The following is a 26,739-nucleotide window of genomic DNA, read 5'->3' on the forward strand; positions in this document are numbered from 1 at the left end:
AACTATTCTATAAACAATAAGAAATGTCAACCACGAATCCCCACGCCTACGTCACACTCAACACAACGCATTTCTTACATTAGAGCATAGGACAAAATCAATCCTATCTGTGTTTAGTGTCTTGGAAACTATACAGCTGTTAATGAAGAGGAAGAAGAACAGAGTGTTGTACAATTCATTAACAGTGCTACCAACCAAGTAACATTAGATTTCTTCGTTAAACAAAATAAAATGTAATTATACAATTTTAAATGTTAAATTGTAAAAGAATGGTGGGTGATATAGCATTTTTAATAATTTTCGGAACACACAAAAAAGTTTTTTCATCGTTGGCCTGAGTTATTTCTTAAGTTCACTTGCTCTGCTTTATCTTTCATGATATCTATCCTTAAGTCACTTCTGTTGGTCTAAATATCAACAACTTGTAAAAGTTAATGGCTCTTCAGCTAGCACTAAATTATATAGTGTTATTATTTTATAGTAAGCGCAATAAAATATTTATATACATATATTTTTGTAAAATATCTTTAAACGTGTATATAACTAGCTGTAATAATTTATCATAAGGCATTACATTACATAAGTTTAATAAATGCATAATTTAGTTCCTGAAAACTTGTTTATATGAAATATACATGAAATGTTTATTTAAAAATTACACTGTTATTTTATCATTTGATGTCAAGATGACTGCATCACTGACTTTCCATATGTATTATTTATTGATTTGTTAATATTTTTTAGCGAAATAAGAATAGATTATAGTAATATTATTGCAGGCATGTTAAATGTATCAGTATTATTATTTTCCATTAAATAAAGAAATAAAAGTTTATTTATTAATCAGAGTTTCTCTACAACATTACATATTAAAAAAATATCCACATAGAAATATATATTTCCAAATACTTCAAGTAATATAAATATCCAAAACAAGGTTTCTTTGCAAGGCTGCTGGTTGAATGAATATCACATTTAATTTTTCCATTTTTTGTCCTGAAACAACACAAAACTTGTTATTCTTGATAAAATTGCAAACAATATTACTAACTTCATAATTTTAGCTTGGCTGTCTATAGCAGAAACTACAGTTAGAATGCAGTGCTGGTCTTACGGCGCGCAGCGATGCCACTCACATCGGCACAGTGGTAGGTGTGTGGTAGTTTGGCGATAGACTGAGAAATCAGGACCGTACGCGCTTCGTTTCAAAAATATTTTCTCATTAATTTAACTGAGTTAAATAAGAGAATAAACAAAAAAAAATAAATTAATTCTATAAAAAATGCCGGTATACATAAAATATCTAATACCCCGTAAATACTTATATACATATATACAAAAAAAAACGCAAGTAGTTTACCCTATACGACACGATAAATATATTTACATAAAATACACAAGATCATAACTGAAATGTACTCTACGTACAGTAGTAAAAAACAAATGGGCATTAAATTTGGGACAATTCTCGTTAAATAACACTAATCGCAATCCATATTTAAATCGTCCCCATCCTCTGAATCATCTCCTATATTAATTATCACCGATTCAGTATCTTCCTGCAAATTATCCACCGCAAACATGTTTTCTTCTTCTTTCTTGACGTGGTTCACATAATTATGCCACTGCACTTTAGATACGCGTTGATAAGCTAAATACCTTTTCACTCGACTCCACACCATCTCAATCGGGTTCAGCTCGCAATGGTAAGGCGACAGTCTCAAAATCTTAACGCCATATTTTTCCGCAATTGTTTCAATTTTGTACTTGTCGTACTCGTCTCTAAATGCGGCCGCAGTATCCAGTAATTCACTTTTTAGGTATCTCCCTCTAAGAAAATGTTCTTTTCGATTAGCCAATCCTTGATTTGCCTTTTGTTTCACAATTTTTTCGGCCAATCAAATTTGCGTCATACCACTCCAGGCCATACCCTGACTTTGCACTCAACTTTCAAAAGAGTTGCCTTTACCAATGTTATTATATGCGACGGAATATCTAGTTCTGCCATGGCATTATAAAGTGCGCTTCTGTCTACACTGTCATAAGCGCTTTCAAAATCTATGAAGAGGTGGTGGGTATCGATTCCATATTCATATGTCTTTTCTAAGGTTTGTCTGAGAAGGAAAATCTGATCAATTGTTGACCTTTCTTTTCGGAATCCACATTGTTATTTGCCTATTTTTTCCTCAGTCTTCTTTAGGTACTGTCTCCTCTAAGGAGGTTGGTAATCATCACAGCTATTTTCACTTTTGAGATTGCAGCTCTGAACAAGTCGACGGAACTGCAATTATACCACTTTCTCAGATTGTTGAGCCAGGAGATGCGTCTTCTTCCAATACTTCGTTCCTCAGTATATACTAGTAAACGATCATAAAGTATATAAGCCAGTACTTTGTAAACCGTATTTAAGAGGGTAATGCCTCGATAGTTGTCACATATTAGTGGATCCCCTTTCTTGTGAATAGGTACTATAATACCTACATTCCAACTGGAGTCGATCTCTTTTACCATATTCAAAACCCATGTCATTTAGTAGCCTACGAATTGTGGTTTTTAAAAAAGCTGGTAGGTCCTCACCATCCTTCACTCTGTTCATTATACTGTCGACGGTTGGTGGTATGTTTTCCAAAAAAAATCACGGACAATTTCCCTTATTCGAGATTTCACTCCCTGATCGCAAGTATCTCACGTGAATTGGACTGGAAACTGTTTTTCTTCCTTTTTTGTACCGGTTTCAGTTCGCCTTTCTTGGCCTCTTCGCGGATGTCATAAATTTTGCGAACAATCACACCGCATATGTTTGAAACTTTTTCCACAGCAATAGTCACGCTGTCACCATTTTTTAAGTTCAGATGATAGTTCAATACATTTAATACCACAGGTTTTACTTGCACACCAAGAGTCATACCCTGTTTGAAATTCATGACAAATACCGGCAATGGTTCCATGATGTAGGTACTTTCATCCGCTTGCGAAAATGAAGTAGAACTAAGCTTTCATAGTTTTTGCCAACACGTTTTTGGTCGAATGGCTAGTACCAAAATCGACAAAGAGACATGTTATCTTTGCGTGTACAATGGGGATTAAAACTATTTCGCTTTTCCTAACAACTTTATAATGATCTTTATTTCCCAAAGAATATGTTTACAATGAAAGCTATTGAAAATAGATAAATATAAATAAGCCATTGACAATGAGTTTTTGATATATTTTACTTTTTTTAAAAGTATTTTTCTTCATTTTATTGTTTAGTTCGACAATGTAACTCTCTTCTTTATACATCGACGATTGAATCATGTTTAGTTGAAACAATAATGATAGTCTTTTATAAACTGTAGGCAATTGTTGTCTGCGCGTATATTCCAGTGCTATGATTCTTAAATCCGGTCCTGATGCGCCGTTCGGGGCAAACCGGCAACGTGGTCGGCCGTCCTCCCGTAAGAAATACATTGCCTACCTTACCTACACTGCATTCTAACTGTGGCTTCTGCTATAGTCTCTAAGAGATTTACCATTACATATTAACTAAAAAACACTTGCCTTGTATGGTAAGTAAATACAATAACAAAATATTGAAATGATAGTTAGACAAATAGTTATAGCATCAATCACAATGACAGGTGTCATTTAAGGTCAAAATGAATTCGAAATAAATGTGGCACGCTGTGTATGCACATAAATAACGAGCAGGACAAAACAAAATATCATGAACATGGAGGCAAAGGTACAAAATTGATAAGGAAAGCGCAGAAGGAAATTTAGAAACTATTCATAGAGAAATTAAACTCAAAAAATACACCGAACATAACAAAATGTTCTGAAAAAAAAATAAAACCATTAAGAAGGAAGAAAGAAAAGCACATACTAGCACTGACCTAATTAAGAACTGTATTATGAGCTAAATAAAGAATATTAAAGTTAACTTACGGTGGACTGCAGTGCATTTTCAATCATAAAATATTCTGGATTTTGAGGCGGTAACTTGAGGGCTAGAAGTGAAGCCTTGTAAGTTATAAGTCCAATTCTATCTTTCTGATTAATATAATGTTGAATGATAAACTTATGACAGTTCAATTTCTCCGCCAACAACAGACTTCTCTCAGTATTATTTATCCATGGTAAGTACTGTTCCAAAACATCTTTAGGGGGATCGTGTTTGCTTAAGCCATATACAAACAGTTCAGTCGGAATGGCTGTTTTCAAAGAATGCTTTTTTGTTAGCCAGTTCTGAAACAAACAAATTTTTTTTATGAAGTTAATTGTTTAACAAAACTAAAAAAAACATAAACCATCATAAGAATTGAAAATAATCTTATGTACACTTACTGGCTTCATAAAAAAATCGTTTAGCTGAGGCCACATCTTCTTGGATGCCAAAACATTCATTACAGTCCACTCGAAAGCAAAGTCGTCAATCTTCAGTGTTTTTTTAAATTCGAAAATAACCTCTAAGGCATTTTTATTTACATCCCACTCTTTTTTACATAAAACTGCTAACTGTTCTATAACAGAGTCACAATTTTCATTTTTTTGAATTTGCCATTCTGAAAATAAGATATTCATCAGATTATAATATGTATCTTGGGCAAAAATAATACAAATATATTATTTGAATGAATAAACAGATGCATGAGGCAAAAAAGGACAAAATAAAGAATGAATGAATTAAAGAAAGTATAAATGTGGCACCACTCGATGCCAAGATAAAAAAACAAATGTTTTTGTATTTGTTATAATATGTTACCAATATACCTACGTAATAGTTTTATATATGGATTATATTCTGCGCTATCATCTTTATTATATATTTTCTGCACATAACCCATGCCTAAAGTACTTAGACGATCAAGTATAATGGTCTTATTTTTAATACCACGTGCCATTAAATAATAAAGTTGTTTCTAAAACATTAAATACTATATAATAGACCATCAAACAGATTATCTGCAAGAAAATGTTAAATCTAAATTCATTCATAAGTAATTAATCCAGGTTATGATAGTAAAATAGTCTGTATTTTTTTATATGCATCGATTTGGATAAAATTTTGACAGTAGTTAAAAAATAGCTCAATTTTCAAAATCTATCCTATGGCACTATGTGATTTTCCTATGGGGGGGCGGTCGTATAGTGTTTGTTATATATATTTTTTTTATATAGCATTTTTTTATGTACCATTTACACTTTTGTGGAATAAATACAAATGGATTACAATATAATTGCATGAAAATTAAGTTAAATTATAACTAAAATAAAGTCTGCTAATATTTTTTGTGACAGAGACTCACTCAGACAACAAACTCACTCCGCCAAAACTCCCCTGGTTAAAACTATTGACTGGTCTCAAAAAAATTCTAAAGTACATTTTTGTATTAAAATTCACTATTCTAGCATTCACATTCTTTTTATAAACTTTTTGAACCCACGAGTTGGGGTGGTAACAACCCCCAGAGGAGAAGCACACATTGGCATAGGGTAGATTTTGATCTTTGAACTATTTTCTACCTACTGTCAAAATTTCAAGCAGATCCATACATATAAAAATAGTTCAGAGCAGAAAACCGTCATATTCTGGACTAAATCCTGCAGTTGATTAGACAAAAATTGTTTTTCTCCTAAGATTGCAATAAATTAACCAGTTTTTTGTCACCAGTTTATCAAGTAACATCTAGTCTATAAATACATATTTTTGGGATAGTATCTAGCCTTTTGAACTTGCAGTTTTTCTTTTTGGGCTTTTATATTCAATTAGGCAAATATATATCTGATATAAAAGTACTTACCATATTGGAATAAACACCTGTTGAACTAAAAAAAATATATAATAAGATATGAAAACTCTTGTACAACATTTATACTTACACATAAAAATGATTCAGATCTTCATATCTATTATTCACAATCAAATAATTGGCATAATGTTTTATCCCAGTCTTACTCTTTATTAATTGGTTCACAAATATATCACGTTTTAATGTTGATTCCAAAAACAGAATAACCTAAAAGAGGTTAGAGCAGATGATATCAGCAATAAGAACTTTTAAGTATACATTTATACAAAAATAATAACAAGTATCTTTATCTACATTTATTATTTTATAATAACTTGGTAAATCTAACATCTCAACCTCAAAGAGACAAAGCAACACTTAAAAAATACAGAAACGGAAGAAAAAATAACGATATAAGAAAAAACAGTGTAAAAAATTATGTAAACAGAAATACTAGGTCTGTTCTATAAACCCAATGGATTAAACAGTGTTGAGAATCAGGAAATGGTTAACAATGAATAAATTGACAAAAATAATGGTAATTATTTAGGTTTGAAAAGTAAGGCAAAAGTAAAAATATCACAAAGTTTTATAACCTATATCTTAACAATTGAATCAGTGAGTTGAAAAAGGTACATTCCAAAATGGCTATTTTTCAGGAACCAAAAAAACTGTTTATCTGCAAATCTAAATATGTTACAGAAAATGTTTTATTTATGAACTTTACAATGATTATTAATTTATTTGTGATAGTTCATATAGCCATTTTGGAATTTGTACCTTTTTCAACTCACTGATTCAATTAGAAAAGAGAAGGAATAGAAAGACTAAAACAGAAAACAGCAAATAAAGCAAGGAATGTTATGGCTCCTTTGCTATTCTACATCAAAGGCATTAAATTAAGAAATAATATTTACAAAAGAACTAAATACACATACCACATCAAAAATAATTAATTCCCTACACTTACTTTTAATATAATATTTCCATCCATAGACTCTAGGGCTGAATTAAACAATAACAATTTATCAGAAAACCTTTTATAAACATCCAGTGAATATTTATGTCCAGATGCCATTTTTCTAATTGCTTCTTCCACTGGTGGAACTGTATACTCATTAGCAGACTTAATATCATCTAAAACTAATATATAAAGTTTGACTATGGTTGCTTACACAATAAAACCAACAAAGATGTTGTTTACAATATTTTACTTACTTAGATCTAAAGATTTTTTGGAAATTAAAGAATATATGTCAATAGAATTAACTTTAGGTTCAGGTTCAACTATTTGAAATTGAAAATCAGGTTGCGGCGGTTCCTACAAAATAATTGTTAAAATCAGATAAATATTAATTTTGTACTACATCTATACCTCATCATCTTCATCAAAGTTAAAACATGATGTTGAACTACTATTCCAAAAGTCGTCTATATTTTTGGAAGCCATTATTTTGTTTCATTAAACATTTTAATATGTGTTTATATTCTTTGATTCAAACTATCGGCTAATATTATTTGATTCTAATGTGAAAAATATTTTGAAAACTAAGCTGTCATTTTTAATAGGTTATGTTTTTTACTCTTCTTTTTTTTGTCCCTATCACAGAGTAGTAATAAACAAACTACAAAAACTTACGGTTGAATTTATCAAAAGTACAAGCTGAATATAGCTGCAAAAAAAATTGCAGAATTCGTAACATCATAATCAAAATGTACTTTTTTAAAAAAGCTTTATCTTTTTATATTTTAAGCATACAGCTTATACAATATAAAAACATGCTAACTCTGCTAAACCGAAATTTTTTGTTCCATGTTTGACATTTGCAGCTATAATCAGCTTGTACTTACGGTAAACTCAACCAAATTTACTACAAAGTAAAAGCTTCTTGAATATATATGTTACGACCAATGTCCGAAATTGTAGAATCCTAGCATTGTACGGAAAATCTTGTCCACTTCTAGCATTGTACCCCTTTACTGTACAATCTCCGAAATAGACATAATCGTCGGACTTTTTTATAAAAGAATGGCTGTACAATGTTCCAAACCGAAATATTTTTTTCCATGGTTGACATTTGCTGCTATATTTAGCTTGAACTTTCGTTAAAGTTCAAGGTTAGTAAATAGACAGGTTGTCTGGTAACTTTACACCAATCAGCGTCGAGAATCTAATGGCGGGAATGACGTCACTGTGAATGCTACATTCAGATTCATTTGCTTTACTGGTTGAAATGAATTCGGAAAGCAGCAATGATTGAAATATATATTGAAAAAAATATATATATTTTGGACTTTTATTGACTATTTATTTCATCAATCTTTAAAAAATGTGGGAGATACCTGCAGAGTTACAGAAATCAAAGAATAAAATTGCGACTTAACGACGTGAAGAAATAATATCGTGCTATAGTATAATGCGGTACATTTTATGATCATCAATTGCCACCGAACCAGCCAATAAAAAGATCTTTATCAAAGATGATTAACCATCATAAAAAAACAAAGAATAAAGTACATATACAAATGCAATTTATTGAATTAAATATTAGAAATATCTAATAAATATTGTTTTTAAACAGTTTATTTACGACATTTTAGTGTTTTTTACATATATTTTTGAAAATAAAGCACATCTTGTAAAATTAATTATTTATTTCCGATCTGAAAGTCGAAATAATAAATGTAGAATGTATTTTACAATTTTTATTTATTATTATTAAGTGTTCTTTTTTTTTTGTTTTTATTAGTTAGATCCTCGTCTCTCTGTATTTGCCTCCTTAAGTGCATTATCAAAAATTTCATCGATTATATTATCAATTTGGTTGTCCTTTACGCAAAATTCAGAATCTACGTTTTTTACGTCACTTTTCATTTCTGAATTTTCGTTACTAACATCCCACACATCATTTGTATCTTGGTCATGAGTATAATCTTCAAAGGATCTCTTAATCTTGGAATAATGTTCTTGGAAATTAAATTTAATTCTATTGGTTTGTCTTTCGTGAGTTCTGGGATTGCTTTCGATGGACTCATCGCTGCCGCGTCTATTTTTTCTGTGACATATCTTATAGCAACCTCCAAACCATTCAAATACCAAGGCGACTCCTGCCATAACAAATCCGATGCCAAGGAGTAGGAACATTCCTTGCGTATCCTCCAAACTTAAAGCTTTATCTTCATAACTTAGAGCTTTCAGTCCTTCTCCAGCACTGGCCTAAAAAAGAGAAAAATTAGTTTAACAATTATACAGATCAACAAACTGGACTATGCTGCATTTTTGCCCAAGGAAAAATCCTGGTTTTGTTTAACGACCTATAAATATAACGGCAATACTCGTAGTGTCACGGTGTTTCGACAATTCAGTGGCACCACATGAACATCAGCAGCGCGCGATTCCACATAACTCAATGCAAATGAGGAAGCATGTCATATCTATTTATTATTATAAATACCTATAACTACATCTTAGACAATTATCTACTTACAGCCAGTAACTTTCCTGTGGCGCTTCTCATCATCTCCCATTCTACATCATTTTTTATTTTATGCATAATACCTGATTCTTTAATCAGTTCAATTCCATTGCTTAATACGTCTCCATAAACAGCTTTTAAGGGATAAGCCAGAGATACGCTAAACGGCACAAAACATTCTTTACTTATATGCAACACGGATCTTTTACTCCTAAAATGTTTATTAGAATACATTGCTACTTATCTAGGCATGTGTAGTGGGGAAGAATCTAGTAAGATGGAATATTAGAAAGGATACATTTCAAATACAGTGGCAAAATCTTTTATCAGACAGAATAAAAAACATCAGTGTATATTTTAAATGTATTATACGAAAAAAAAATTACCTTGTACTCATATTAGTTCTGACGATATAATCCAACTGTGCCCTTGATCCTAAAAACGCATACTTCCACAGAGAATACCTCGTCGTATTTTTTAACCCTTCTTCAATTGTGGGAACTAAATCAAGACTTTTAAGTAATTTTGCAGACACATCATCACTGGAATTCAGAAATAAATACTGCCATTCTCCTTTGTCTAAAACAATTGGTTATATGTTTACTTCCAGACGCATATGAAGGCTCTTTTACTTACCCAGCACTCCTATTTGGTACCATCCACTTAACAACTGACGGGCAGTATCCACAACTGATGGAAATACTGGCAAAGTTACGAATGCAATGATGGAACCAGTATAACAGGATGTTATTATTATAGTAAATAACCAGTAAAACCCTGCAAATATTAGAAGAATTATATAAATGTTATTTCTTGAATAAGCAATTTTACCTATCAAGAGTTTTGTGGTCACTTTATCAGCTTTACTCCAGGATCCTTTGCCAGAAAATGTGAAACAATTGGTAAATGTTCCAAAGACATACCAGAACATATTCTCCATTTCTTCTGGATTTTTAATTAAATGTCGAAGTGTAAGTTTATCTGAGAATGCCAGAGGGAAGATTCCGCCTAAATATATGAAGATCAGGGCTAACCAGACTGTCCAGTTAAAGGGTCCTAAAATAGCTCGATATCTAAAAATATATTTGGAGATACATTTCATTGCTACTGTATTGATTGGGAATTAACAACAAGTTTTATTGAAAATACGTTATATTTGGCGTTTGGATTTTCACCATGGAAATCATTTTTAAAATTTAAGCAATTGGACTTCGTAAGCCATACGGTTTCATCTAACATGACCGGAAGTCGATAGTTGAACTCTTCATGTAACTTCGAGTCGTCATAACTTTTTAACTGGAAGTGATATAAAAATCGGAAGTATATATTTGTTCTCGTCTTACTCAGGTGCGTTGAATAATACATCGCTTGTACTATTTTGGTGACTTTAAAACAATTCTTTCGGTTGCAACTCTGGAACCGTAAGTCCTTGGTCAAATTTCTCACCTTTACTACCATCTTTAAGTTATAAGTTCTCGTTCGACACCTCATTTGTGATTATGTCTGTTCTAATAACGGAGAAATTGTATTTACGGACAGACAGACAGACGGGCAAACATACAGACGAATGGATATATCTCTTCTTCTTCCTTTGCCCTATCCGTTTCCCACAGTTCGGTCGATGTTAGTCCGAACCATTGTCGCAGGTTATGCATCCATGAGTGTCATCTTCTTCTCGGTCCTCTCCTACTGTCGATTCTTCCTTGGACTATTAACTGTAGCATCCGGTACTTAGTATGTCTCATGACATGTCCGAAGTACTCAAGCTTCCGTTTCTTTACGGTGAAGATTATTTCTTTGCTTTTGCCTATTCTCTGCATTACTTTCACGTTAGTGATGTGGTCTGTCCAGGATATCCGAAGAATACGGCGATATATCCACAGCTCAAAGGATTCTAGTTTCTTCAGGGTGGCTTCCGTTGTGGTCCATGCCTCTGCTCCATAGAACAAGACCGGGAAGACATAACACTTGACCAGTCTTAATTTTAGTTCCATTGAGATTTTGCTTGTGAACCACTTTTTCATATTGTTGAACGCGTTTCGCGCTTTTTCAATTCGTGATCTTATTTCTGTTGACTGGTCTCATTTTGTGTTGACTGTGGTTCCAAGGTATGTGTATGTCTCCACTTGTTCTATTTTTCGGTTGTTTAATGTCAATTGCATCGGAGGTTGTTGTGTTCTGCTGATGAGCATGCATTTAGTTTTGGTTGTATTGAGTTCTAAACCATATTTTTGACTTTCTGTGTGTATGCTTTGCATGAGTCTTTGAAGCTCGTTGCAGTCATTTGCGATAATAACTGTGTCGTCAGCATATCTAATATTATTGATTACCTCTCCGTTTACTTTGATACCCTCCGAAACTTCTCCCATTGCTTCTCTGAAGATTTGTTCAGAGTATATATTGAACAGGAGCGGCGAGAGGACGCATCCCTGTCGTACACCCTTTTTAATATCAATCTTCCCACTGTGTAAGTTGCCCATCTTTATCTCAGCACTTTGGTTCCAATAGAGACTGGTTATTATGCGCAGATCCTTGCTATCAATATGCATCTTCCTGAGCATTTCCATGAGTTTATCATGTTTGACCTTGTCAAACGCCTTGGAGAAGTCGATGAAGCACAAGTGGACGTCCTTGTGCATGTCTCTGCATCTTTGAATTAAAACTTGCAGACTGAAGATCACCTCTCTTGTGTATGAATATATAGACATGGATAATTCAAGATTTTTCTCATTTTTTTAATGCTGTGAAATGGGCGAAAATAGTAATGAATTTTAAGTTCGGGTAAAATACATTAAAATAGGACATCTTAGGTGGGAACGGCATGTAATGCAGATGAAATAAACTGACCTAGCTGGAAAAACGCTCCTTGATAGACCCATTGGTCAGAGAAGAAGGGGAAGACCCAGAACAAGGTTCCTTGATAACATCGATGAATACATGAAAAATATGGGAATACGTGCTTGGCCGAGAAAGGCGATAGATAGGGACGACTGGAGAGAAATTCTTGAGGACGCTAGGACCGACACAGAGTTGTAAAGCTAGAGTGATGATGATACTTAACTGTTTCTTCCAGTTTTGTTAGTCTGAACTCACTGATCTCATTTCTTAAATCGTTTTTTGTCTTTTTTTTCTAATTTCGTTTCTTTTTTTTTATGTGTTTCCTTTGCTTCCATTTCTTGTAAGGCATAAGGTACTAGCAAATGATAAATTTACCCTTAAGTCCATACTTTCTCAAAAGTTGTTAGATAGGTACGCCATCTGGTATCTTAATTTCGAAATCGATCTCAAAATTTGTATTTTGAGAACGATTTCGGAAGTGGAAATCGAAACTTCAAAATAAACTTATTTTAAAGTAAAATTGTGGCTTATTATCAGTAAATATATTAAATATATTAAATTAAACAACAACTTTTAGAAAGAATTGATCTTCCTCAATACAATCTGTCCAGTTTAATTCATGAGAGCACCCGCACACTATATAAGACTCGAATGGACTCCAAACTTGACGAAACACTAACAAATACCAAATGCATATATGAGAACATAATATCAAGTATTCATCAAACAGCACAGGAGGTCTTAAGAATCAAACAAAATAAAATTAGTAACAAGCTTTGGTGGAATGAAGACGTCGAAAATGCGGTAACAGAAAAGAAAAGATTATACGATAAGTGGTTGAATACAAAAGATGACGCAGACAAAGACCGATACAATGAAATGAAGAAGAAAACTAGAAAGATAATTATGACCTCCAAAAATGAGATATGGGATAGAAGGTGCAGAGAGATAGAATCTTATATTGGAGGACGACAATGCACTGAGGCGTGGAAGTTTATAAACTCTGTTAAGAAGCCGACTAACGAGAAAGTGATTCTAAATCCCATAAATCCCGAGGATTGGACACATTATTACAAACATCTATTAAATGAGAACAGAGACGAATTTAAAGAAGATATGAATTCATCAAGAATCGAAATTCTGGGAGAGCATATTACCATAGATATCAACATAGTTCAAAAAGATATAGCAGGGAAGAAGAATGGAAAAGCAAGTGGACCAGAGAGAGTAACTACGGAATTAATAAAGAATGGCTCAGAGAAATTACACAGAATTATCACGGTGATATTTAACGAATATATTAATGGAATCCAACACCAGATGAATGGAAAACAGCATATATGACCCCAATATATAAAAAAGGTGACAGGAGAAATTGTAAAAACTATAGAGGGATATCGGTCACAAGTTCAATGAGTCGACTATACGGTCGAATACTACGGGACCTGATAGAGGAAGATTATCAATCATCTGAAGACGGGAGGGAAGACAAGGAGGATTTAGAGCAGGTCGTTCATGTACAGATAACATCTTCTGTCTTAAACAAATTATAGAAAAGAAAATTGTGACAAATAGAGAGTTACATATGACTTTTGTGGATCTTGAGAAGGCATATGACACAGTCCCGATAAATATACTATGGGAAGTCCTGGGCACATCAAACATACATCAAATATTGGTTAGTGCTCTCAAAGATCTATATTATGGTTCAAACTCCCAAATGAAATTCGGAAACCTCTTAGCTGAAAAATTTGCAGTTACTAAGGGTCTTAGACAAGGATGTTGTATCTCTCCGACTCTATTTAAGATTTATATCTCTGCAGCTCTGAAATAATGGAAAAGGAAAGTCAAAGGAATGGGTATACAATTGAACGATCAGGATTACATATATACTTTACAGTTTGCAGATGATCAGGTGGTAATCTCAAATGACAAAGATGACATGGAATACATGCTTAGAAAACTAATTGAAGAATACCAGAAATGGGGATTAAATATCAATTTATAAAAGACAAAATACCTCTCAATTGGAGCTGAAGCAGAACAACTCGATATCGATGACAATCAAAAAATAAATCCATGTAACGAATATAAATACCTGGGCGTCATCTTCGACCGTAGTGGAAAAGACGAACGAGAAATAGAACATCGAATTGTACAAGAGCCTACAGAATACGGAATGAAGTGATAAAACAACAAATGGGTATAGAGGGCACTATAGTTGAGGATATTGAGAGAAAACAGCTCATATGGTATGGGCATGTGAGCCGAATGGGGGACGAAAGATTGCCTAAAAAAACGATGACGTGGCAACCCCCAGAGAAGAGGAAACGAGGAAGACCACCACAGAGCTGGACCCTGGGAGTTAGGAAAGCGATTAGCGCTCGAAATCTGCACGAAGACCTAACTCAAGACAGAATACAGTGGCGTTTGGGAGTCGGACAATGTCGTAAGACGTTATAAAAAACCGAATATATATATATATATATATATATATATATATATATATATATATATATATATATATATATATTAAAGTGAACTAATTGAAAAATAACTAGTATCCGGTAGCTAATTAAAGTAGATAAGTACATTTATAAGCTTAGTCAAGATAGGACATAAATGTTCTTCAATCCTAACATAACCTAAACTTTTTAGTTAAACTCAGCTCTGAAATATTGGTACAACAAATCTAAAGCTCTCTAACATAACATTTTAAATATAAAAGCTAGACCTCGGTAGAGCTGTTGATGCGAGAGAAATAAATGCAGCGCAGTCACGTGTATGCCATCTAGTCAAACCCATTCTGTCTAGTTTATCCGGAGTGACATAAATTCCACCTATTCCAATATTTGCTTTTTTCCTCAATATCGTTCTAGTTACTGCTTCTGACGACCTAAAATATAATGGAGAAGTTCTATTTTTGTCCAGAAAAAAAACTAACACAAAATATAAAAGTATGGTTATTTGGCACATACTATCTGAGACCAGTAAGACAGAAGAAAAATCCTATAAATTCAATAAAAATGTAGTGATGAGGATGAAGATGATGCTAGGTATGTAATGAATATATGTGCTTATTGACCTCTGGGCCTCTAAGGCGTGCAATTCTGGCTGAAATCCTTCTTACTGCGCCGTCTTCATCCAAAGGCTAGCAATCCAATTAGCTATAGGTATGCGCGAAACAGCAGCTTTGAACATCCTGGTCGATGTTTTGCCGAGCCAACTTCGCAGGTTCTGAAGCCAAAAAATGTGTCTTTTTCCTATTGACTTTTTCCCCAGAATTTTTCCGTATCTATCTCTTCTCATTATATACCCAATGTACATTAGTTTACGCTCTTTAATCTTTAATCAGTTCCTTGTTCTTCTGTTAAGAACTTGGCTATTTCCTCCGACATGTTGCTCTCCACCCTCACTTGAGCTATCTGATGCCAATACAGTTCTGTGATGATTCGTAAGTCAACCTCATATATATATATATATATATATATATATATATATATATATATATATATATATATATATATATCAGTTACTCTGAGTATTTCTGCTAGTTTCTGGTGCTGAACGAGTCTTTACGATAGTCTATAAAGTAGGCGTATATTTCCACATTCATGTCACGAGCTCTCTGTGAAAGTATGTTGAATGAGAATAGAGACTCACTAGTTCTTACTCCGTTTCTGAAGTTTAATTGGGTCTCGTCCACTTGCTACTAGCACATCTTATATAAACTGGTGTGTATGACTCTCAAGAACCTTTTTAATACGTTGGACGTCATTGTTCGATGTAGATAGTGTTAAACAAATCTGTTAAAAGTCTTAACCCCAAAATGTCTTCGCGTACCAAGAGCTTTAGAGTTTTGACATGTATCTCATCAGGTCCTATGGCTTTCCCATATTGTAAAATAATTTCTGCACTTTCTGTGAATAGTTTTATTGAGTTTCCTGTATATATCATCATTTTTTGTTCCCTTTATAATTTCGTTTTCTCGTAGGGCATCCAGAATTGTTTTTTGTCTATATTTGGAGACCAATATCCTGCTTCTGCATTTCAAAGAGTTCTAAAACTCTTAAGGTTTGCTTATTTGCATTTTATGTTGTATTATATTGTGGATTATATTGGTCTAGCAGACATTTCCACACTGTGACCTAAAAGATCATTGAATGTGTATGTCAAAGCTTCATTCTGTTTGGCCTTCCTTTTCTTTCTGTATTTATGTCTTTGTAATTATCCTTTATATTAAAGTACCTAGTTGATAAAATTATGAATACTTACCCCACGTCCGAATCTTCTGTTGTCTCTCTATAATCAGTAGTAAAATTATACAACTTGGACAACAAATTAACCAATCTAACCTCAGTTCCTTCAAAGATCTTTTCTCCATCATTACTCCTTCCTCCTCTGCAACAAATACGTAGGGATAGTGTGAGATATATTTATACTGAAAGTAACTGAAAGTACTAGTTTATGAAAAATTTAACCATCAGCACGTTATGAGGACTAAAATCAAATTATAATATATCCTGCACATGATATGATTTACGAATTCAAATACCAAGTCTGACAAATAGTTTTGACCCTAAGGCGGTGGTCTTCACTAAACGCCACACGCCGTTACGTCATAGGTCGCCTGTATCCTTGTACAGCAGTTGCACGCTACGTTCAGAATACAGTAAGCGACCGCATCCATTATCTATTATATAAAGCATGCAGACGTGACGTATGTAGTAACGCTATACAACAGCGTACGGCGTTTATTGGAGACCACCGGCTAAGGCACTTCCTATCGTTAATCTCTGCATTTTTGTAAATATTATGAAGACTCGGAAAAAAACGTTATTTTGTTTAACAGCAGATTTTTTTAACAGCAATATTCATTTATAAAAGTTCTTGTTGCTTCATATAGACGTGAGCATTTCATTTCAGTTCGAGCTACCACAAGTGTCCCTGATGGGAGGCGAAACCTCGAAACACGTGTAGAAAAATAGTGGAGCTCTAATTGAAAAGAAATGCGATCGTCTATTTTCATTTCAACTTTCTCTACCTAAAGAGTCAAAAGAAAAGATGGTGTTTTTAAGGGTAAACACAAGCAGAGACTTTTAATAAAACATCTGAAACCACTTTTTGTGTTACCTTTTTGAAGCAGAATTGAATGTGTGAGATATAAGGTTATATATATATATATATATATATATATATATATATATATATATATATATATATATATATCACGTTGTCTTTGGAAACATTTATTTTAATAAACATGTAGAAATTGTATTTCAGGAAGCAAATATGATGTCTATTCCATATGATGGTACCTATATATAAAAACATCATCGTCGTAAGTTTGCCTAAGGTTATTGTAAATTATATATACCAATATTTAGAATTTAATTTCCATTTCAAACGTTTAATTTTAAAACTTACTTGAAAATCACAAACGGAGGTTGGTTAGACATTGCTACAATGAATCTATGTCCTGAAAACCCATCGTTGAACTTTTTAGGAAACAAATCCACCGATCTTGTTAAATTTCCATCCTGAAAACTTGACAGGACTATTGGTTTGCTAGAACCAAGGGCATCTATGTAAAGCTTATGCGTATATAATATATATGGAGCTTCCTGTTGAAAAGAAATTAATAAAGTACATAAATAATAAAACCTTCTAAAGATAAAAGTATATAGGGTGTTGATACATCCAACCAGTAATGTTTTACTTCATAGAGTACTAGTAAGTTAGTGAATATGGATAATGAAACAGAGAGAAAGTGTAAGACGAATAGGGAGCACTTGCGAATGGAGTATTTGCGGAAATGAACACTTCCGATGAACACTTCGGAAAAATTAGACAGGCTTGAGTGAGGATATGTTATGTCGATGAGCAGCTCGGAATGTTCACGCTGCTATGATTAATTGTATTATATGTAACCGTTTTATAAGTAAAGAAATAGTTATGTTTTGTTAGTCCATGCTTCATTCAATACACAACATATTTGGCTACTAGTCACATAAAGAATCCACGTAGAAGTCAATTAATTGGGGCCATTGAACAATTCGATCATGCTAAAAGTGGTCACGTCTTATCTAGAGAGACTTGAGCAGTTGTTTTTATGTAATGTAGTGAAAGAAGACAAGAAAGTTCCATTATTAATTACTTCAATTGGTAGAGAAGTTTACAATGTCTTAAAAGATTTATTAGCACCAGAACTACCAAGTTCAAAAACATTTGAGGAGTTAAAAAGAGTTGTGACTGGACATTATAGTCCAAAACGGTTAGTTATCGCTGAAAGGTATAAATTTTACAACACAAATTAAGAGCCGCAAAGGATATTAAAAGTTTTGTGTCAAAACTAAAAAGTGTGTCTCGCACACTCTCTACGACTTATAATGGAAGGGAAAGTGGAAGGAAGAAGAGGTCCAGGAAGAAGAAAATGCTCCTGGTTGAAGAATGTAAGAGACTGGACAGGCATGGATACACATTCGATACTAAGAACAGCTTAAGATAGAGAGCAATTTGTTGTAGTTATAGCCAACCTTCAGTAATGGAGAAGGCACCTTAAGAAGAAGAGGAAGTGTCTCAATATTGTAAATTTGGTCAATTTTTGAAAGAACCTCTCAGAGACAGACTTGTATGTGGTGTACGATCAATCACAATAAAACGTAAACTCCTGGCAGAAGATGATATTTCCTTTGAAAGAGCTTATGAGATAGCATTGTCGATAGAACTTACAGAAGGTCAAGTTAGAAGGATGGAATTCGAAAATGTAGCTGCAATTGAACTATTCAGAGCAGCAGCATCTAAGATCAGAATAGCCATGATGATTGCCAACCTCCGTCGCGGAGATGGCACGTGAAGAAGAAGAAGCTGCAATTGAAGAAAAGGCAGATAAAGTAATGTTCGAAAAGAAGGAAGCTACAATTAAAAATGATGGTGGTCATCAAGCTGGTAATGTCCAATATAAGTCATGCTTTATATGTGGTAGAAAACATTAAGTTGTAAATTAAGTTGTAGTTCAAAAATTTTTACCTTTTTAAGATGTTCCTGACATTGCACAATTAAAAAAAAACGAAAATAGAATAGCCAACAAAGGCCAACTTACCTCGTTGGCTGCCATAATTCTTTCGGACTGTACAATAACAAGTAGATTTACAAAATACCTAGACTCCTCGTGAGACAAAAACTCAAATACCCTCCATTGCGAAGATCTTGCGACAACAATTACTTTAGCATTGTTTTGTTCTCCAATTACTTCCTTGGATTTCATGACGTCTTTCATGAACAGCAAGTAGCTTAAACATGTAGGCTGCATGCCGTTAATGTTTGTGAATAAATTGACTTCATAGTTATCGGTAATTTGACCGTGCATGTAAGCTATAGGAAAACTTGTTAAGAGTTTTTCTAGTAGTAAATTGTCCTTTTTTTCCGTGAATGTATCAAACAGAATAATCGGTGTGCAATCCGAGAGATAGTCAACAGTGATCTGTTTTAAAAGCATAACAAGATCCAGCTGTCGTTCCAACTGGTTTCTGTTTAAAAAGGCATCTGCCCATTTTTCTTGTTGAGATTTTTCGTGAGATTTCTGCAGCGCTCTTTTGTCTATATTTTCCGAAGCCGAAACTGTTGCATATTGTAATATCACATACAATGACAAATAAAGCAACATTTTGCTCAGATTACCTATAAAGGAGTAATCTATTTTGACATACGGTTTCATTGGAGTCTTGCTTGTTGATTAAAATTAATTTTTAATGACGCGTCAGGTGTACGTGCATGAAAAATAAATGTAATAATCTATACACCTGCTTTTTAGGTATATCTAATTTCAGTTATACACTCAAAAAAGAAATATTTTAACCGAATTAATTATATAAATTAATGGTCTAAATTTTATAATATTTCGACTAAAAAATAGGTGTAGAACTGAGAGTAGTTACGAAAAGAAACGTTTTTGCTGTTAAAAAAAATTACTAAATTGAATCATCTTGTTCTGCAAAATTTATCCGAAGGAGGAAGACTGTTAAAATAAACAGTACAGTATCGATTGGTTTCCGTGAAATAATATATTTTTTCCATTATAAAATAAATAGTTAGGTTTTAATTTTCAAATAAGTAATGGCTGAAATATGCAATATATTAGATACAATAATGTCAATCCTTTTTGACTGTAAAAGTTGCACAATATACTCAGTAGGTTTTCTAAGAGTGCTCATACCTTATAAAAACACAACACAGAGCAAAGAACGTTGAAATAAATGAAAAATAACTTTATTCATTAATTATTACAGAAATCACAACAGAACTGACCAACTGAATAATATGTGCACGCTTCATGCCACCAGGCTTTACATTGGAAGCACTGGATCTAGTCTTCATCTGGTGGTTTCACAAGCTATTCATTACATGCAGGACAAAATATGAAATTTTTTTACTTTCACAAACTTCCTCCCTTATATTAATAGATTATATCTCCTTTTCGTTTTCTCTGTTTGAGGCAGGTTCTGCTGCTTCCTTAATATTTCTTGTTCAGGTTGCTTTTGGGTGTATGGTCTAATACTTACTATAGAAGGAGCGAAGTCTTCTAAAAAATATTAGTGGCTTGAACGGAAAAATTCCGGTCGATTTAAAAGCGTTTACAGCCTTTTCAATGTTAGCAACTTTATAATAAGCGTTTAAAAACAAACCAGCTACGTTAGTCTGGTTATTTACCAGGATAACTGACGAGCCACGGATTCTTAGCGGTAATAAGTGCTTTTATGCATACAAAGACTTAATGAAAAGTAAGTTACTGAATCGTGAGTCTAAGCTGAGAATCTACAAAACAGTAATTAGACCAGTGGTCACATATGGATGTGAAACGTGGACCCTCTCAACCACTGATGAAAATCAACTGAGAATATTTGAGCGCAAAATACTAAGGAAGATATTTGGACCAACCCAATGCAGCGATGGTTCGTGGAGAAGTAAAATGAATCACGAGCTGGATGAACTAATGCAGAGCGCAGATATTGTCAGATTTGTAAAGTCACAAAGACTAAACTGGCTTGGTCACCTAGAAAGAATGCCAGATAATCGAGCTGTAAAAGTAGTCCAGAGATGGAAGCCCCAAGGAAACAGAACAAGAGGAAGGCCCCGTAAAAGATGGATAGACGACGTAGAGAGGGATCTTAAAACCATGAACATCAGGCAGTGGCGAAGGAAAGTATCCGACAGGGCAGAATGGAAGAACATTGTTAAGCAGGCCAAGACTCACAAAGGGTTGTAGCGCCATTAGAAGAAGAAGAAGAAGAACTGACGAGCCAGCTGTCACAAAATGTCACACAATGTTACCATTGGTTCTCAAGAAATGGAAAAGAACTGGCAAGTATAGCAAAAAGACTGATTCGGGAACGCTCTAAAATGCGGCTGAAAGTTAATATTAATAAATTCAAGCACATGTAAATCTCGAGTAAAAAAGGAATAAACACCGGGGGTCCTTTAAATTTTTGTAGAATTCGAGCAGTTGGATGAATATAATGTACTCATATTAATCAGACATGTAAGGAAGAAACTGAATTCAACCTGAGACTGACCAAGAGCAACAGATGTGCTGGGGCCACGAACAAAATAATTAAGGCGTGATACAAAAATAAAAGTATACAAAACTATAATTAGACCCACAATAAACAAAACCATACAGAACAGATTGGAAGCATGTGAAAGAAAGATACTTTGCAGAATGTTTGGTGGAAAAGTATTAGAGGGAGAATGGAGAAGACAAACTAATGTAGAAGTATATACTAATTGTATGCTAACCCTACAATAACAAAAGTAGTGAAAAAACCTAGACCAGAATGGCTCGGACATCTAGAAAGAATGCAAGGTAATAGACAAGTCAAGAAAGTTGGATGGAGAGTACCTGAGGACAAACAAAGAGAGGAAGATCAAAAAAGAAATGAAGAAATGTAGTGATGGAAGATGTCAAAGAGATGGGAATCAGAGATTGGAAGCTGACAGCTAGGAACAGAAAACGATGGACATTATCCATCGAGCAATGGATCTAAAAGGTCTGTTAAAGCTATACATACTGTGGGTTTTAAATTTGGTTTAGAAATAATATTTTTTTCCTTGTTTCATCAAGAAGAAATAACAACACACCTTTTTGGAATGGCTTTTTTGCAGCTGAAAGTTATTCTAAAGAGATATCAGTTGCTGATTTCTAATGGAATCAAAAGAATATACCCAAATATTTTTCCTCTTCTCGATAAACACTTTGCACACTAGACACACTAGTCACGCTACTTTGGACAGTAAATACGATGTTCGTTGCCTTATTATCCAGGGAAAAATAAAAGGTTTATTTTACAGCAGAGTCAGCCTGCTCAGTGAGGTCAGATCAACTCATACCAAAAAGATGCAGACTAACATCAGGGTGTAAGAAGCCGATTCCAAGAAAAAAACTCTTTATAGCCACCGGTTTTGCTAGCCCCAACTGCCGCAAAAACGCATAACAATTCCTGGAACGAATGTCATGCCGAACGGAATAAGCCGAATTTAAGTCCAAAAGAATAAAATCACGCAGTAGATTCTAATATGCGGCTCTGGATGGCCCAGTTGCCAACTAAGTGGCCAGTCCTATTTTCACAATGGCATGACAGATGTTCGTTTTGGTTTTAACTCGTCACCCATTTGCAATATCCTCAAACATTAAAGGCAAAATTTTTGTTCTGTGACTGACGCATATGCTCTCTGTACTACTGGTGATTAAAAGCAGGTGTCCTTATACGTTCACTTATAATTTTTTTCTTGTTCGAAATTAAATGAGGTTTGTTAAAGCACAAGGTACAGCCTAGTTCCGGCAGCATTGACGACGTATGGCTTAACAATCAAGAATTTTGGAACCAAGGTAATTAAATAAGGCAGACGTTTATAATAAAATTAATTTATATTTATCAAATTTTATTTTTAATACAATATTTAAATAAAAATACAATAGACAACAAACTTCTCAACCAACTGTTAATTGATGTCTGTCACATCTGAAAATAAAACAAAAATTAAAGTAATTGTAAAGAAAATATTCGTTTTCATGTAAATACCTGAGGACACTGCTTGGAAGATGGCAATCCACCCGGTGCCCCCATTGTGGATAGAAGAAGTATACGTGATGGTAATTGTCGATTTTGATCGGTATATTGTTTTAGGATCAGCCTTAAAATTTGAACACAGTTATTGAGTGTGTAATACGCTATTAATAATACTTACATTTTTACATAACTCTACAGAATTGGCTCCAGTATCTATTCGTAAGTTTGTGAAATCACAAGATCCTTGTATATCGAAAGCTGCAAGGGTACAAACGTTTTATTAAAACGGCAACATGTCTAATAAACCAAAGTACTCACTTGAAAATTTAAGAGCTAGATGTAAACCAACTGGTGCCTTTATTGTCCATTCACACACTTTATCTTTCCTATAAAGGTTTGGATATAAGGGACTGTAGATCTTTCCTTTGTTTGTGAAAATGGAGCCTCCACATCCAGGGTCGTCTTCGGTACTAACATAGAGCATATCATATCTTAGTAAAAATCCATTTATTCGTTTATTATATGCATTGAAATATAGTTTATTCGTTGTAGAAAATACCGGATCAGGTAAACGGTAACCGCATGCTTTCAATAATACCTTTCCTGTTGGTGAACCATCTCTGATCTAAAAACCAAATGTAAAAGTTTCAAGATATTGTATCACAAGATTCAGTCACGTTTAAATCGATTTAAATCGAGTCGAAGCACAAGTGCTTGACTTTGTTGAATTTTTATAAAGCAAGGATAAAATGGTTTTTATAAACCCTTTGATGGAAATGATTTCTCCAACTAATTATTGGGAATAAAATTGTTATTAGAATAAGCTGGTGCCTTAGTTGTACTATCTAAACTCTCGAATACCCATGTGGATGTGAAATGTTAATTCGAGTAGGGACATACTCTTCCTGGATAGTAATCCATTTACATCGGCATTATGCCGTTTAATTGAATACTTTTAAGTATGATATCTACAATTATTTAAACCCAATCACGGTTTGGTTTTGCGATTAATAGCGCAAATACTAGACCAATATTTACATTTTCTATAGGTTATTTAATTGAAAAGAAATCTGAAGTAATAGATAAATTTAAAGAACATATTGATATGGTCACTGCTAAATTTAATATAAAAATTGAACGAATAGGGTGTGATAATGGAGGTGAATACTCCTCAAAAATGGTATTTCTGAACTTTATAACAGAACCTTTATGGAAAAGGCAAGATTTAATTTATTTTTGCTTTAATTTTGATAAAAGCATGTGGGTTAAAGCTGTGAGAGTAGCAGCATACTTAGAGAATTAAACTGAAACTCGAACTTTATCAGTTCGCTTTCCGTTCTAGAGGTAGCTCGAGGCTTGAAAAAATATTTAGCATGTTTGGCCCACCGGTGTGCAAGTGTGTTTATTATTAGCTGACGAATAACAAATATTTGGCCAACACAGCGAAGCAGCATAACAAATAACACATAGTGAAGTGTGGTATCGCCATAACGTCTTTATTAATCGTGATTGTCGAGTACGAGACAAGTCTTCATCTAACTGAATTTTGCTCTCTACATTTTTGCACTTCGCCAATGTTTGGTAGAATATTTTGTTGATTTTCTTCATATTCTTTTCTTCTCTCCTTTCTTCAACTCTTACTACAGTTTCTGAATAAAATTCAGAAAGTTGGGAAAGAAAATAACAAAGAAAAAAGTCATATTCAATGTACTTACCTCAAGTGCACTCTCCGAACAGTTTGCAGTGAAATACATGTAAAATGAATTGAAGTATACTGAGATTGTACTGTTCTCTGGTACTATAATCGAGAATTTACAGTCTCCTTTACTATTTCCGTTCGTGATTCTTCCTTGAGGTTCAGTGTAATTTCTGTTACAACCTAAAAATATAAAAGTAGTGGTTTTTAGAATTATGAGAGTGTATAGTTTCCTAGTAAAATAAATAGTAAATAATAATAATACAGTGGGAGAGGAAAATGGTCTGAACATTAACATCACAAAATCTAAATTAATGATAAAATCAGCAGACAATCCCATATGCAAGTACAGTTGAAAATAAACGACCAACTTATAGACAGAGTTGAGAAATTTAAATATCGAATAGAAATATGCTTTATTATCACTGAAAATTGTACAATTTTATGGACAAAGCTTACAAAAAGTCAAAAAAATTACAATAACAATTAAACTAGCAGTTTAACTAGAACCACAAAAAGGAAGACCATATCGAAAATGAGACTCGAACAAAGAAAAATATGTTATTTTGGAAGATGCTAAATTGATTTCCTTTGAAACAGATGTTATTGCATAGCAGGCTGAGGCTATTTTCTTATTTAACAAATCGATATGAAGGGATCATTTAAGGTTGCTGTCTATAAAAATCCCAAGAAATTTTAGAGAATCAACGATACTGATCTGGCTGTTATTAAAAAACAAGGGTCGAAGAGCTCCTTTATAGGATATTGCTATTGTCTTATCCACGTTAAAAGAGTAAATTAGAGTCGGAACAGGTTTTATTTTAAGTAGATCAGAAGTTATAGTTGCATGAAGAATTGCAATATTGGAGTTCCTCCAGGTAATACTGGTATCATCAGCAAAGAGAAAATGTTTTCCATTGTTTTTAAGTTAGTGATGTCATTTATGAAGATAAGGAAAAGTAGAGGACCCAATACTGAACCTTGTGGTACTCCACATACAATGCTTTTGTGACTGGAGTCAGTATCATTTGCTCTAACTAACTGTTTTCTTTTCCTCAAGTAACATTGGAACCAATTCAAAGAAATACCTCGAATTCCGTAGAAATTTAGTTTTTTTATCAAAATGTCGTGATTTACATAATCCAAAGCTTTGGTTTGGTCACAAAAAATAGTGGCAGTGTAAAGATTATTGTTTAGTGCTTGATAGACCTCATGTAGTACAGAAAACATAGCATCACTGGTACATTTATTAGATAAAAAGTCGAACTGACTTAGTGATAAAATGTTTTCAACTAGAAAGGACATAAGTCGGGCTTTTATAAGTCTCTCAATAATTTTGGATAGGACCGGTAGTAAGGCAATAGGTCTATAGCTGCAGACATTCGATTTTTCACCGCCCTTATGAAGAGGAATAATAATGGCTGTCTTTGGGAACTCTGACAATATACCTTTTTCGAAGGAATGCGGAGTAAATGGAACTGCGACGAAGAAGTGAAGATACGAGTAGCAATAGCTAGAAATACTTTTATCAAATTCAATAACTTCCCCTGTCAGCGCGAAACTCCTTTAAGTCTCCTTATTCGCGTTCTAAAATGCTACATATGGACAAGAATAATGTACGGTAGCTACACCTAGTCACTTAAAGTAAGATCGCTAAACAGTATTGAAGCGTTCGAAATGTTGTGTCCAGAAGGTTGCATATTACATGAAGATGTCTTAAGAAGAGCTAATAACTAAAGACAGCATCTAAAAATCATTAAACAGCAAAAGGTCACATATCTAAGCTATATTTTAAGGATGTTTTATTTAAAGCAGTAAAATTTGAATAGAAATTGTCTGGACGTAAATAGAGATATACTTTTGAACTGTAACTATCCAAGAAACCTAGCTTA

General features: G+C 33.6%; 3 protein-coding genes across 3 annotated transcripts in view; all 3 read right to left on the reverse strand.

Moving 5' to 3' along the window:
- Positions 1-817: 817 nt before the first annotated feature.
- Positions 818-7,375, reverse strand: Vps16B (Vacuolar protein sorting 16B). Its single transcript, XM_072546054.1, has 9 exons — positions 7,147-7,375; positions 6,990-7,092; positions 6,742-6,914; positions 5,863-5,999; positions 5,784-5,808; positions 4,757-4,901; positions 4,327-4,544; positions 3,928-4,227; positions 818-996 (listed from the first exon to the last, which is right to left on the reverse strand). Exons 1-9 carry the CDS (start codon positions 7,219-7,221, stop codon positions 976-978), a joined length of 1,197 nt encoding a protein of 398 aa, XP_072402155.1. The 5' UTR covers positions 7,222-7,375; the 3' UTR covers positions 818-975.
- A 1,134-nt stretch (positions 7,376-8,509) lies between these two features.
- Positions 8,510-19,756, reverse strand: Ir21a (Ionotropic receptor 21a). Its single transcript, XM_072546622.1, has 9 exons — positions 19,188-19,756; positions 17,513-17,709; positions 16,361-16,486; positions 14,820-14,981; positions 10,079-10,320; positions 9,884-10,024; positions 9,634-9,826; positions 9,260-9,458; positions 8,510-8,988 (listed from the first exon to the last, which is right to left on the reverse strand). Exons 1-9 carry the CDS (start codon positions 19,749-19,751, stop codon positions 8,518-8,520), a joined length of 2,295 nt encoding a protein of 764 aa, XP_072402723.1. The 5' UTR covers positions 19,752-19,756; the 3' UTR covers positions 8,510-8,517.
- Positions 19,757-22,990: 3,234 nt separating this feature from the next.
- The window catches only part of LOC140452397 (cubilin-like), a 76,283-nt gene continuing 72,534 nt past the window's right edge, over positions 22,991-26,739 (reverse strand). Inside the window, exons 56-60 of the mRNA XM_072546621.1 lie at positions 24,867-25,030; positions 23,470-23,776; positions 23,330-23,409; positions 23,164-23,275; positions 22,991-23,103 (exon numbers count right to left, since the gene is read on the reverse strand). Of these exons, the coding sequence (XP_072402722.1) occupies positions 23,084-23,103; positions 23,164-23,275; positions 23,330-23,409; positions 23,470-23,776; positions 24,867-25,030 (683 nt within the window). The 3' untranslated portion in view covers positions 22,991-23,083. The remainder of the gene's footprint in view (positions 23,104-23,163; positions 23,276-23,329; positions 23,410-23,469; positions 23,777-24,866; positions 25,031-26,739) is intronic.

Source organism: Diabrotica undecimpunctata, chromosome 10 (genome assembly GCF_040954645.1).
Source record: "Diabrotica undecimpunctata isolate CICGRU chromosome 10, icDiaUnde3, whole genome shotgun sequence".
In the NCBI taxonomy this organism is placed as follows: Eukaryota; Metazoa; Arthropoda; class Insecta; order Coleoptera; family Chrysomelidae; genus Diabrotica; species Diabrotica undecimpunctata.